A 12,498-nucleotide genomic window follows, 5' to 3' on the forward strand; every position below is an offset into this window, starting at 1 on the left:
CTGTTACTGGAAAAAAACTATTTTGTGGGGGTGTGTGGTGAGTTCTGGCGCCGCACGGGGAAAACCCAGCCTGGGAGGGGAGTAGGGCAGGATGTCGGCCCTCGGCACACAGGAAGGCGCGCTGAGGACACAAGGACACACAGTCTGTTCGTTTACCTATCTGAGTTAATATTTTGCCTGACTAAAGCCCTTTCCTGGGCGATCGCGGCTCGTTCCGGGCCCGCCCCGCTCTGAGGGCTCTGCCCCCACCCCCCCCCCCCCGCCCGATTCCCGAGCGCTGCGTCACCGCGGCCTTGCCGGCGTCTGACGTCACCGCCGCTCCGCCAATCAGCGTGCGGCGCCGCGCCGCGCTCCACCAATGGGCTGCGGCGGATGCGGGCGGGGAGGGAGGGGCCGGCGCGCGGGGCCAGCGAGGCGTCGGCGGCACAAAATGGCGGCGCTGGCGGCGGGCGGTGCGGGAGGTGGCGGCGGCCCCGCGGGCCCTCAGGCGGCCGGAGCGGTGCCCACCCCGGCCCCGGGCCCCGGCGCGGTGCTGATCGGCGATCGGCTCTACTCCGGCGTGCTGATCACGCTGGAGAACTGCCTGCTGCCCGAGCACACGCTGCGCTTCACGCCGTCCATGAGCAGCGGCCTAGACCCGGACACCGAGACCGAGCTGCGCGTCACCGGCTGCGAGCTCATCCAGGCGGCCGGGATCCTGCTGCGGCTGCCGCAGGTGGGGCTGGGCCGCGGGCGGGAGGGCTCTGGGAGCGGGGCCGGGCCGCGGTTTGGCCGCGGGGCCGCTGGGTGGGCCCCAGGCCGGGCAGGCCGCGGGGCCCGGCCCAGCCTCGCAGCGCAGGACGAGGGTGATGTCAGCGCCTTCCGCGCCGCCCCCGCCGCGCTCTCCCGTGACCGGGGATTGTGCAAAGACGGATTTCTTCAGGCTGCTTTGAGTGACCTCGGGAGGCTTTTGTTTCCCGTAGAACTTCAGGCCCAAACGGCCTCGTTGTTCTCTGAGCGTTAAAACTTCCGGGCGTGTCCCGACTGTCGAGCCTCGGCTACTCAAATGGATGCAAATCATAATGTTATTAAATTCACTCTCTCTTTCCGCGCCCAAAATAGGAGTTTTTCCGATATATCCTCATAATTTTCAGTTTTACTGGGGTTTGGGTTCCCCCCTCTCCTTTTTAGATTAGTATTTAACGGAATCGGCTAGGTTGGAAATTAGTTAATTAGTTATTTAAGATCCTATTTTCATACTTTATAAACGAAATTTGTGATTTAATGTATGTATTTGATTTACAGACAGTATTGTGTTGATAATATTTTGGGAAACTTAACTCCTTAAAGAACTAATTTTCCTCAGATAGCCCTGAACTTACTCCTGAGCTTCTGGGTCTTAAATCTGTTGAAATTTCTCCTTGGAACTGGGAGTTTTGTTCATGCCTGTTGGAATTCTCTCTGTTTTTAGGTGGCTATGGCTACAGGCCAGGTGCTATTCCAGAGGTTTTTTTATACCAAGTCGTTTGTGAAGCATTCCATGGAGGTAAGGAAGCATTAAAATAACATTTGTAGCCATACACACTTTTTAATCTTTGATGTCTTGTGGCAAATTGTCATGTGGGATGTGATCAGTGTTAGTGAGTAGCTTGGAGATGATATTTATGGAGCAACATGATTTTACAAAGCTACATAATGGTGATTTTGATCAAATATTCAGCATTTCCTTGCTTTGCCATTCTTGTTATCTTCCTTCAGCTGGAAGGAGATCAGTTCCTGAGCTGGAACTGCTACCACAGAATACAATATATTAGTGTGGTGGGTTTGATCCATGGCTTCCTCAGTAACCAGGTGTAACTGAGGAATTGGACATTACAGAGTATTCCACACGTGTTTTCCATGTAAGAGTAGGAGGAGAGGAGATAGGAAGGGGAGCAGGAGAAGCCTGAACAGCCTGTTCTGTTTCTCTTGGTTTTTCCTGGCCTGGGTTGGGTGAGATTGTTTCATGCTTGTTCTCCTTTTCCTGGTGTCGCAGGTTTGGCCCAGCTGTTGCCAACCCTGGACTGGCCCCCCTTCCCCCCTCCCAGAACTTTCCCAGCAAAGGAAAAGGGAAAAAAAAACTGAAAAGAAATGCACTCTAAAGAAACTGAACTGAATAAAAAGAATAAATTATATTTACTAACATTTACAAACCACACTGTATACACAATACGTAGGATCCCACCCCCCAGGGGAGAGGGGAAGGGAGAAAAGGGGATTGATTAGCTGGAAAATAGGGAAGACATCACCCCAACCCAAAGAAGCCGAATGAATCAAAACAAACACAATTAAAAACCTCAAGGAAGGGGAACAAGAATGAAACAATCTCACCCAGGACAGGAGAAACACCAGGGACCGGAGGGACCAGACCTCCACCACCTCCCTCCAGCTCCTCAGCCAAGGACCGGAAAAAAGGAACAACCCAACCACTCCCCCACTGCTAAGTGAAAGACACGTGTGGAATACTTGTAACTTCCTTAGATACAATGGTTACTGGGGAAGGCCTTGGGTCAAACCATTACACCTGGAGTCTTTCATTGTATTTGTCTGTTTCATTTGTCGTGGTTTGGGTTTGTTTCCCCCTCATTTCTTGTTAAGCCTTCTCCCCTTTTTCCTTTTTCCTTTTTTCCCCCCCTGGCGTGGGGCCTCACATAGTGTGTAAATTGCACACGTGTTTGTGGATCTTAGAAAATATAATTTCTTTTTATTTTAATTCCGTTCAGTTTCTTTTAAGTCCTTTTCTTTCCAGTTTTTTCTCTCCTTGCCGGGAAGACTCTGGGGGAAGGGAGCAGGCAGTCCAGGCTTGGTAAGAAACTGGACCAACCTGAGACAATTAGATAAATAAGTTACCTGCTTTATTTCCAGCACGTGTCCATGGCCTGTGTTCATCTGGCATCCAAAATCGAGGAGGCCCCGAGGCGGATTCGGGACGTCATTAACGTCTTCCATCGGCTCAGACACCTCCGGGAGAAAAAGTAAGCACAGACTCTGAAAGAAAGTTGTTCTGCTCTGTTTGAATCATTAAACTTCCTGGGAGCCTCGTTCATAAATCAGGAAACATCTTAGGGAGCTCATGAAGTGGGTTGACAGGTTTCATTACTTAGTTTTTTTAGTGTTATGTATGGTGATATCTCTTATTTTTACACAAATGTGAGTCCTCTCTGAGGTTGAGATGATCCTCAGAATTTCCACTTGTCTTGCAGAAAACCTGTGCCTCTAATACTGGATCAAGAATATGTGAACTTGAAGAATCAAATAATAAAGGCAGAAAGGAGAGTGTTGAAGGAGTTGGGATTTTGTGTCCATGTGAAGCACCCTCATAAGGTTTGTACTGTCTTAAGTTCACTTGCTAAGCTGGAATGCTTTGAGGAGGCTCTCTGACTCTGTGGAATCTCTGTGGATTGTACATGATAACTTTAGATAATTCAGAAGGATTAGTTTCTTACCATCCTGATGTTTTCTTTCTCATTTAAGAGACTCTTACTAATTGGTCTTGTATCACTGCTGAAAGACGACGAGGTGGATGCAGGTGCTCAGTGTCCCTTGAAGTCAAATTGGATGAGTAGGTAGCTTTGGTGTAGAAAATGTCACTTTGATGTAGATTCTTAAGCAGAAAAGGAGTTTGGAGCCCTGGAGTTGTCATGATGTCTCCTTGTGGAAACTTGCTGAGGTATTAAATCCATCTGAGCTAGTTGGTGGTTGTTGTGCTCTGAAGTTACACTCAGGTGTGGAGGGCTTGGCTAGAAATGAGACAGCCCTCAATGGACAAGTGTCAAGTACCAGACTAGGATGATACTGGAAAGCCACAAGTTACTGCAGGTGTTAAGTTAGTTCTTTATTGCCATTAGTATTATGCCTTAACTGTGGTAACAGAACTTCCTACCTCTGTGCCAGCAGAACTTGGGATCTTCCACTTTCCTCCTAAAAACTCCTGTTCAAAGTCTTCTTTTTGAGCCTGCCTGACACCCAGAATTCTCTTGTGTGCCCCACCCCAGAGGGCAGCTGTGCTTGTTGGTTGGTTGGTGTGAATTTTGCTCTCAGCCTTCCTCTCTGCAGCCTTTTTTCCTTCCAAACCAAAGGAAGAGCCCTTAGAACTGACCAGAGCAGTGACACTCTGTGTGAGATGCACACACTTCTTCACTTCTCTTACTGCCCATTGCAGGGAGCAATTTTTCCTCCCAAGTTACAGCCAAAAGGAGTCCTGAGGTCTGTAGGAGAACATCCTTAGGTTGAAGGCAGGTGAGGACAAGACACCTGGCTGAGTAGGAGGATGGATGGGCTCGGAAGATGGAGAGTTAGGAAGGTCAGAGCTGTGTGGAGATGAACACTGGGGATGGTGCAAACACTTCATGTGGAGTGTTTTAGGACTTGAAAGAGGATAACAGATGCCTCATGGATGTCCCTCTGAAATGATTGGTGGCTCTCCAGATGCTCATTAATAACTCAATAACCCATATCTTCCAGATAATCGTTATGTACCTTCAGGTATTAGAATGTGAACGTAACCAACACCTGGTCCAGACCTCATGGTAAGTTGATTTTCCTTGTTCTAAGAGACCAGAAGGGGCAGTAGCAGAAATATGTCACTTGAGGCACTGGGCAGCATTGCTCAGGAGTGCTTGGGGCCACACCAGACAGATCCCCTGTTCTTGGTGTGCCCCAAACTACTTCCCAAATGTTGATCGGCCTCTTAAGTTAGAGGCACTGTTTTAATGGTAAGGTAGCTTTCCACCCTGACTTCTCACTTCCCTCCTCTCTGCTTTCACGTTTCAGCTGAAGGGAAAACATGGGGTGGGTTTAAGTGTTTCCTTGGGGTTGTTTTTATGTAATTCAAGTCTGTTTCCAGTGCTGGGAAATGGCTTTTCCCAGGGCTTGAGCTTGATTGCAGGTGTTTCAAAAACTCAGCACAGATAAATTTCTTTTATTTGTGGATAATACAAGTTCTCAGCTTCTAAGACAGGATAGATGGATAGACTGGATTCATGTTTGCCAAGAAATGTCCTCTGCCTTATTGATCTCATTACAATAAATATTTGCTTGGGGGTGGGAAGCTTCTATAAAATCCCAGGTCTTAAACTTAACAAACAAATAATGCTTTTTAAACCATAATGCTTTTTAACAATAGCGTGGTCTAAAAACCTTTTAGTGAATCCAAAGACCATATTTCTGCTGACTGAACTGTCTGGTACTGTGACTTGTGTGTAGAGAACCAGTTTTGACTTTTCTTTTCTGTACTCTTTTAATCAAAGGGTAGCCTCTGAGGGTAAGTGACTAAGACTTCTCCTCTGCTGCCCATGGTGCAGGGATAGCTGCCGTCTTCAGTCAACCCAAAGCTCTCCAAAGAGAAGGCTGGCTCTAGACAGGTGGTATATACATGATAGTAGAGTAACTGGCCAACTGCTTCTTGTGCTTATACTTTTATTTTTATTGTGCATTTTTCACTGTTTGTATATTTTATAACCTGATTGTCGAAGTTACGAAAGATTTTTAATGTTCTGTTTCATAATGTGATGTTCTTAAGTGATAAAGCAAATTTAAGGTGGGGTTTAAGTCTTAAAGGGGTGAATTAACAGACAAAAAATTAATAGTTGCCATTTGTAAACTAGTCAGAGAACATTTGAGTACATGTTTGAAGCCTGGAGACAAGTGGAATACTTAGAGACTCTTCCTGATTTCCCAGTACCTTTGCATGGAGTTGTGGACTGATCACTGCCATCACCTGCTTGTAATGGGAGGAGGGGGAGGAGGAACAAGGTGGGAGTTACTGCCCTGATAGAGAAATGGGTCACATGTTACAATAACAGATCTGTGTGCTCATGTTTGTTGCTTCCAGTACCTGAAAACTGGTGGGTATCCAGTATAATTGTTTTTTGAAATGTGCATTTTTCCAATATTCCCTTTTTCTTTAAATATTGTGACAAGGATTCATTTCCTCACGTGTCTGATTCTGAGCCCACAGGGAAGATGTGCAGAAGCCAAACCTGGCAGCAGGCATGTTTTTCAATTTGGCAAATCAGAAAAAAGGCTGTGTGACTTCTGGGGGAAGTTCCACTTTATCTCTTTTTTGACCAAAAAGTTTGTGCTCTCTTTGTAGTGGGACAGAAAGGTATTTTTTCTTCCAGAAAGATGAGCTGATGGGTAGTGTTGCTTCTCTGGGGTAGCAGTTGCTCTCTGTGTAAACAGGAATGTAGGAAAGCTGGGACAGTGGGAGTTGGGATACTCTGGGGATTCCAGTTCCTTCTGTCTGCCCTGTAAAGTGGTTGCAGGTGTCTGGCCTGTGGTCTCTGCTTTGGATGTCTTGGGGGTCAGTGAATCCTTGTATACTGGGTACCCACATGGTTAATTACTACTATAAAACATAATATTTTGAGGACTTTCATTATTGTTTCTGGTTTTAGCTTTTCTCAGTCTGATATTTTGCTTGATATCTGTGCTCACAAGTCTAGATCTGTTAAAGCTGACAGATTCAGAGGAAGTTACTTTGTGTATTTAAGATTTAGCAGGATAATGCTTAATGTACTGACTGGAATATGTGCAATATTTTACAGTTTTCTCATTCTGTGAATATTCATTTTAAGCAACCTTACTGAAATGGGACAATTTGGAAACCTTATTTCATGTGCCAAAGAAGAGATCTGCCTGAATACTGACTGTTCTCCTGAACTGATGTTCCCAAACACCCTGATTTCTTCTATGGCTGATTTTTGCATCAAAAGGAATTCTGTTCTGGATGGAAAATGCTGCTTCTGAAGGAAATGGACCCCTTAAATCCCAGTGGAAGCTCTCATGTGCTGAAGAGGACTGCATTTTCCTGGGGGAACTGCTGCAGGAGCTGCAGCTTTGCCAAACACCTGAGTTCTGCCCTTTTGCAGGGCAACCTGTGAACCTAAAATTCTATAACTGAGTACTCCAGACTCTATTGTATGTTGTCCTGATGAAAATAACTTGTCTATTGCATGAGAGCAGGCCAGTAGAGATCCAGCAGGAAAAGTGAAGTTAAAATTGGTTCTCTTCTCACAGCTGAATTTTCAGCAGTCAGTCAGGTTTAATTTCTGGTTTAATTTCTGTCACACATCCCTCCCCTTGAGGGATGTATTTTAATCACTTTTTTCTAGTAAAAATCATTCAGCTTCTCTTTATAGAGTTACAGGAGTATAATGTTGAAGTCTAGTAACTGAATGCAGAAAAAAAGAGCCCTTGTAGAAGTAAAACCAAAAGAAAAACCCCCAAAACCCCCAAACAGCTTTGCAGTGCTTTGCAACCTTCTGCTGTCTTGTCTTTCAGGAACTACATGAACGACAGCCTGAGAACAGATGTCTTTGTGAGGTTCCAGCCAGAAAGCATTGCCTGTGCATGCATTTACCTGGCAGCCAGGACATTGGAGGTAAGCCACAATTCCATGGATTTGGGGGTTTGAAGCCTCCTAACAGCAGCAAAAGACTGAGCTTGTCTTCCTCTCCCTTTCAGATCCCACTTCCTAATCGCCCCCACTGGTTTTTACTGTTTGGAGCAACAGAGGAGGAAATTCAAGAAATCTGCTTAAAAATTCTGCAGCTCTACACAAGGAAAAAGGTTTGTTTCTCTTTCATGTTGTGAGTCCTCACTAAAGGCTGCAGTTCAGGACATGAGTTGGAAAACCTTACCCTGTTTGAATCCAGCTGCAAGCCTGGAATGGGAAGGGAACAAGGAGGAGTCACTGTCTGGGACTCCTTTGGCTCTCATTTCCTTCCCTGTGAGTGAGCAAGTAGGAAGTTGTAGCCCACTGAGTGTTGTCACAAGCAGTGCTCCTGTGTTCACAGGTGGATTTATCTGATCTGGAAAGTAAAATAGAGAAGAAGAAATTGGCTATTGAAGAGGCAAAGGCACAGGCTAAAGGTCTGGTCCCTGAGGGAGCCCCGAGTTTGGATAACACATCGGGATTTTCCCCTGTCCCAAAAAATGGTAAAGAGTGGATAACTCATTTTTAATAACTTTCTCATCTTTCATGTGTATTTACCCCTTTGGGATGCATTTACAAGTGTGGTTTGGGGTTTGTTGAGGGACTTTTCAAGCTGGCTTCTAGCAACTATGCAACTGGCAGAGTTTGAGTGGCACTGAAACTCTGATTCCTTGAATGAGATAAAAGCTAAAATCCAATTAGTCTAAAATTAAGGCTAGTTTAAACTCATATAGTGCAAGGGCTCATTTTTATGTGGTTTTGGCAATAAATACTAGCAACTGGCATGTTATGCTGGAGGAGTATTAAAGCAGAGGTTTGGTAGGAGCTCTGACAGGAGTAACATTTTGGGGTGTTGGGTGGGGAATATTTCCTTGGTTGAAAGTTTCCAGTCTGGTGCCTGTCCTGCCTCGTAGGTGACATTTACCATCTTCTTCCTCAGTTTACCTTTAAAATGGTATTGAATAACTGGCAAGGAAAGGAAGTTGCTGTTGTGCCTCCTCCAGCACTTCATTCCCTGGGGTTACTGAATACTTTGGCACAAACGTTTCAGATTAATTTCTGCTTTCTGTGAACTTGTTCAGATCTGCTTGTGGGTGGTTGTGTGTGTGCACACGTGTGCAAAATACAGCTGTGCAGGGCTCATTTTTGCAGAGATGGTGAGATGGGGCCAGGGGAGGCTTCAAGCCTTTCAGGTACTTCCCAAACTTGCAAAATAGATAACAAAGGCTTGTTTTTGTAGAGTCTCCAAAGGAGGTTAAAGGAAATAAACCTTCACCACTACCTGTCCAGGCAATGAAGAATGCTAAAAGGAAAGCAGAGGGAGCCAAGAGAACGAGCTCCAATAGCCCAGTCAATGGGTAAGGCTTCAGCAGGAAGCAGCTTATTTCTTCTCACAAGTACTTGAAGCAAAATAACTGAGTGTTGGTTGTCTCTTGCAGTGTCCAGAAAGGAAGAGAAAGCAGAAGTCGAAGTGGAAGCAGAGATCAGAGTTACTCGAGATCACCATCGAGATCTGCATCCCCTAAGCACAGGTATGTGCTGCTGTGAGAAGGGAGGGTGTGCTTGGAGACCCTCCCAGGCTGGGATTGCAGTGTCAGCTTTGGTGGGTTATCTCCAGGAGGCTGTGAAGTGACACAGCAGTGGGTGCTACAAGGGAAAACTCCAGAATAAACTCCAAACTCCAGAAGGAAACTCCAAACTTTGGCATTTTGGTAACAGTGTTACTGTAACTGAAGGTGAAGAAAGGGGGTTCCTAAAAATTTTTACAATAAGCAGATGTGAGTTTAGGACACAAGATCAGTTTTCACGAACAGCAGAACACAGAGTGAAGTTCTTCCAATTTAAGGAACTTTGTCTCCTTTCCCGTAGGAAAAGTGAAAGTTACTCCACCTCCAGCGGCTCCAAGTCCCACAGCCGCTCCCGGAGCCGCAGCGACTCCCCCCCGCGCCAGTTCAACCACAGCTCGAGCTACAAAGGCTCCAAGGTGAGGAGCTACAAGAAATCCAAAGACTACAAATACTCCACGCACAAAGCGCGCAAGTCCCGCAGCCGGAGCTCCTCCCGCTCCAGGAGCCGCTCCCGGGAGCGCTCCGACCACTCGGGCAAGTACAAGAAGAAGAGCCACTACTACCGGAACCACCGGCACGAGCGGTCCCGCTCCTACGAGCGCGCCGGGCACCGCTACGAGCGCGAGCACCCCGGGCGCAGCCGGCACCGCCGCTGAGCGAGGGGCACCGGCAGCCCCGGCACTGCCGGCAGCGGGGCTTGGCCCTGCGGTTGTGCCAGTCTGGGGCTGAGCCGCCTCGCTGGAGTAACGTGTGTTCTGCTGGCAGTTCTGTGCTTGTCCATGAATCCAAAGGAAAGGCTTAACAGGATGAGAGACTTGATGTGATTGATAAATGTCCCGGTAACTGTCGTGCTGGAGCATAACCTGTTTACCCTCTGGATGCTCCTGTCCTGCTCTGTAGTGATTCCCATCCCGTAGCATTGTTTGGGACTTCCAGTTCTGCAGTGGGAGCTCTGGGGCTCAGCCCTTGGAATCCTGTGCCCTGTGGAACTGGAAGGTTCCAGGCAGTTCCCAACCCCCTGGGAGTGGCTCGGTGCTAACAAAGCTGTCTTTTCATACTGGCTGATGTTGTACAGATGGGAGGTGACTTTTCTAGAGCTGTTGCCTATATTAGGTTCTATGTGTATATATATTTTGCAGTGTTACAGTACAGTATGGGAATATGGCCTTACTAGCCTTTACACTTTATCCACAATGTAAATAAGCATTTGTTTAATACAGGTGAAGATATATAAAGAAAATTCAAAACTTGAATTCTATCATAAAAAAACCTTGTGTAGAAAATTCTGATAAATGTGAAAGTATTTAGCTCTGTGCATTGAGAGTAGTATATTTTTATCTGTGCAATGCTGTGTGCAGGCCACCAGCTCATAAGACATTTCCTATATATACATTCTAAGTGGTTTGAAATTCTTTACTCAGGATCTTTGACACTCTGAAGAATTAGTAGTTTGTCAATCTGCATGCTTGGTGGAGAACAGAGCGTTTAAAAGCAAATTAGCAGACCCCCACAGCCCAGCAGTATCAGTTCTAGTGGTATATCTGAGCTGTTACTCTCATGCTCCCTAATTTCATTAAAGTATTTGATTTTCTATTAAATTTACTCAATAGTAGTTTCTTATGAGCTACACCACTGTGCCTCCTCATAAGGAAAGAAATTTGGTGCTGAGTGAAGAGATTATCAAATTGTAGTGGGCTTCAGACATTGAATTAAATCTCTATTCCCTTGAAGTTCAGAATTTTGGGCACCTCCATAACATGCACCAAAATACAAAGATCTGAGGGGGAAAGAGCATTTCTCTGCCTTCAGGTGGAGCTGGCAGGTCCCAGCTGAGGTTCCTGAGCAGGGCTGGCTCTGGGCCTCACCTGTGCAGGGGGGAACAGAGAGCACAGGTAACACTGGGGTTGTGAGAATTGTACCCCTGGAGGGGTGGGCTTTGTGCCAGTTCTTGGTGGTGGAATTGTTTGAGTGGCTGAACATCTGTGGTGGTTTTGGTGTGAGGCTCAGACATTTTGGGAAGTCAGTGCTGCTGCTGAACAGAGCAGAGGTCCCAGTGCTGGAGCTGACAGAGGAGGAGCTGAAGTGAAAAATAAACTAAAAAAGCCCAACATCTTTATGTACCTGCATCTACAGATGATGAGTTATGACTTTGTTTTCTCAACATCTGATGACCCTTCCATGGCTCTTACACACCAGAACATCTCTCAGGTTACTCAGTGATCCCTGTTTCTGGTGTTCACATCCTACACACAAAGAGGCCACTAGTGAGGCAGTTTTAGGCCTGATTGGGAGTTTTTAAAAGATTCTGCAAACCCTCTGGAATGCACAAAGGGAATTGTGAAATGTACTCAGTGCACATGGGAAGGAAGGCACCTGTAAAAGAGGGATGTTGAGTCTTTGTGAGACAGAAATGGCTGCAAAGGAGCTTTTTTGAGAAGGAGGAAAAAGGGTATTTTTATCCAGGGCAGCCTTTCTCTTGCCTTCATGCCACCTCCAGTCTGTGCACAGAGATGAGTTTTCCCACCACCTTTGGGGAACTGGAATCCAGGCAGATCCAGAACCTACTGATCATCCTTGCTCACAACCAGCACTTGGTGGGGCTGAGGCATGAGAAATACCTGCAAGTGTCTTGTCACCCTCTCACCCTGGGAGTGTGATGGAAACACTGAACCTGAGCTCCCAGCACCAATAGACACTTGCAGATATGTAAATCCTGTACATTTTTGGAGCTATTGCAGTTATTCAGAAATAAAGAAATGAGCAAAAGGGAAACAGGGCAGCCCCAGCAGATGTTTGAGGCTTTTCCACAGAATTCTAACAAATTTCCCAATCTCTGGTTTAGTTTCCCAAGTCCAGGGGAAGCTATTCCTGCCTGCTTTTGGGGTAATGTTTTAAAAGCTTCTAGTCATCTTTTAATAAAGACAATATTGTGCTAACATGTAATTAAAACCTTTATCTCTCCATATAACAGTTTCAGTATGAATGTGTGGATCAGTAACAGATCGTTGACTTGGGAAGGCACGTGTGAGCCCTGTGGGGAATACGTGTGAGGACTGGCTAAGACAAGGCAGCCTGGAGTGATTTCCAGGAACAGCCATCCCCAATGTGGAAGGGATAGTAATGTAACGCTTGGAGCTCCCAAAAAGCCTCTGGCAGGATCGGGGGGAGTCCAGAAAAGGGGGTTCAGTTCCTGCCTCTGCTTCCTCCCCCGTTAGAAAACCGATGTCTTTCCTTCTGCCCGATCCTGGAGTAGCGATTCCACCTTTGTGCAGTTCTGTGGGTCTCGGGACTGAGGGGCAGAGCGCTCAGGGGTCGCTGCGGCCACTCGGGGGGTTCAGTCACCGCTGCCACACGCGGGGCTCTCTTTTTTATCCTTCTGAAGTTTGGGGACCAACGTTCGAGGCTTTGTGAGAGGGAGAAGAGCAAACCCACCTTCCTCTGTCCGAGCCCGTTCCTTGCCTACCCCGGGGGAGG

At 46.6% G+C, this 12,498-nt stretch overlaps 1 protein-coding gene across 5 annotated transcripts; it reads left to right on the top strand.

Moving 5' to 3' along the window:
- The first annotated feature begins 404 nt into the window (after positions 1-404).
- CCNL2 (cyclin L2) lies at positions 405-10,626 on the top strand. Of its 5 annotated transcripts, XM_071575463.1 has the most exons (11): positions 405-715; positions 1,451-1,525; positions 2,884-2,993; positions 3,222-3,342; positions 4,483-4,547; positions 7,303-7,402; positions 7,486-7,590; positions 7,818-7,959; positions 8,697-8,814; positions 8,896-8,988; positions 9,326-10,626. In XM_071575463.1, the coding sequence occupies exons 1-11, from the start codon at positions 431-433 to the stop codon at positions 9,678-9,680; spliced, it is 1,569 nt and encodes a 522-aa protein (XP_071431564.1). In that variant the 5' UTR covers positions 405-430; the 3' UTR covers positions 9,681-10,626. The 5 variants fall into 5 exon arrangements, with proteins under 5 accessions (XP_071431564.1, XP_071431565.1, XP_071431567.1 ...); XM_071575464.1 differs by lacking the exons at positions 405-715; positions 1,451-1,525; positions 2,884-2,993; positions 3,222-3,342 and having other exon boundaries at positions 3,415-4,547; positions 5,268-7,402; XM_071575466.1 differs by lacking the exons at positions 405-715; positions 1,451-1,525; positions 2,884-2,993; positions 3,222-3,342; positions 4,483-4,547 and adding an exon at positions 4,565-6,939.
- The last annotated feature ends 1,872 nt before the right edge of the window (positions 10,627-12,498 follow it).

This window comes from Pithys albifrons, chromosome 22 (genome assembly GCF_047495875.1).
Source record: "Pithys albifrons albifrons isolate INPA30051 chromosome 22, PitAlb_v1, whole genome shotgun sequence".
Classification (NCBI taxonomy): Eukaryota; Metazoa; Chordata; class Aves; order Passeriformes; family Thamnophilidae; genus Pithys; species Pithys albifrons.

Bases quoted from the DNA above. Each gene is read 5' to 3' on its own strand.
- CCNL2 (XM_071575463.1), top strand. From the start codon at position 431: ATGGCGGCGCTGGCGGCGGGCGGTGCGGGAGGTGGCGGCGGCCCCGCG. The intron at 1,526-2,883 runs GTAAGGAAGCAT...CTTTATTTCCAG, and splicing joins TTGTGAAGCATTCCATGGAG to CACGTGTCCATGGCCTGTGT. The intron at 4,548-7,302 runs GTAAGTTGATTT...CTTGTCTTTCAG, and splicing joins CACCTGGTCCAGACCTCATG to GAACTACATGAACGACAGCC.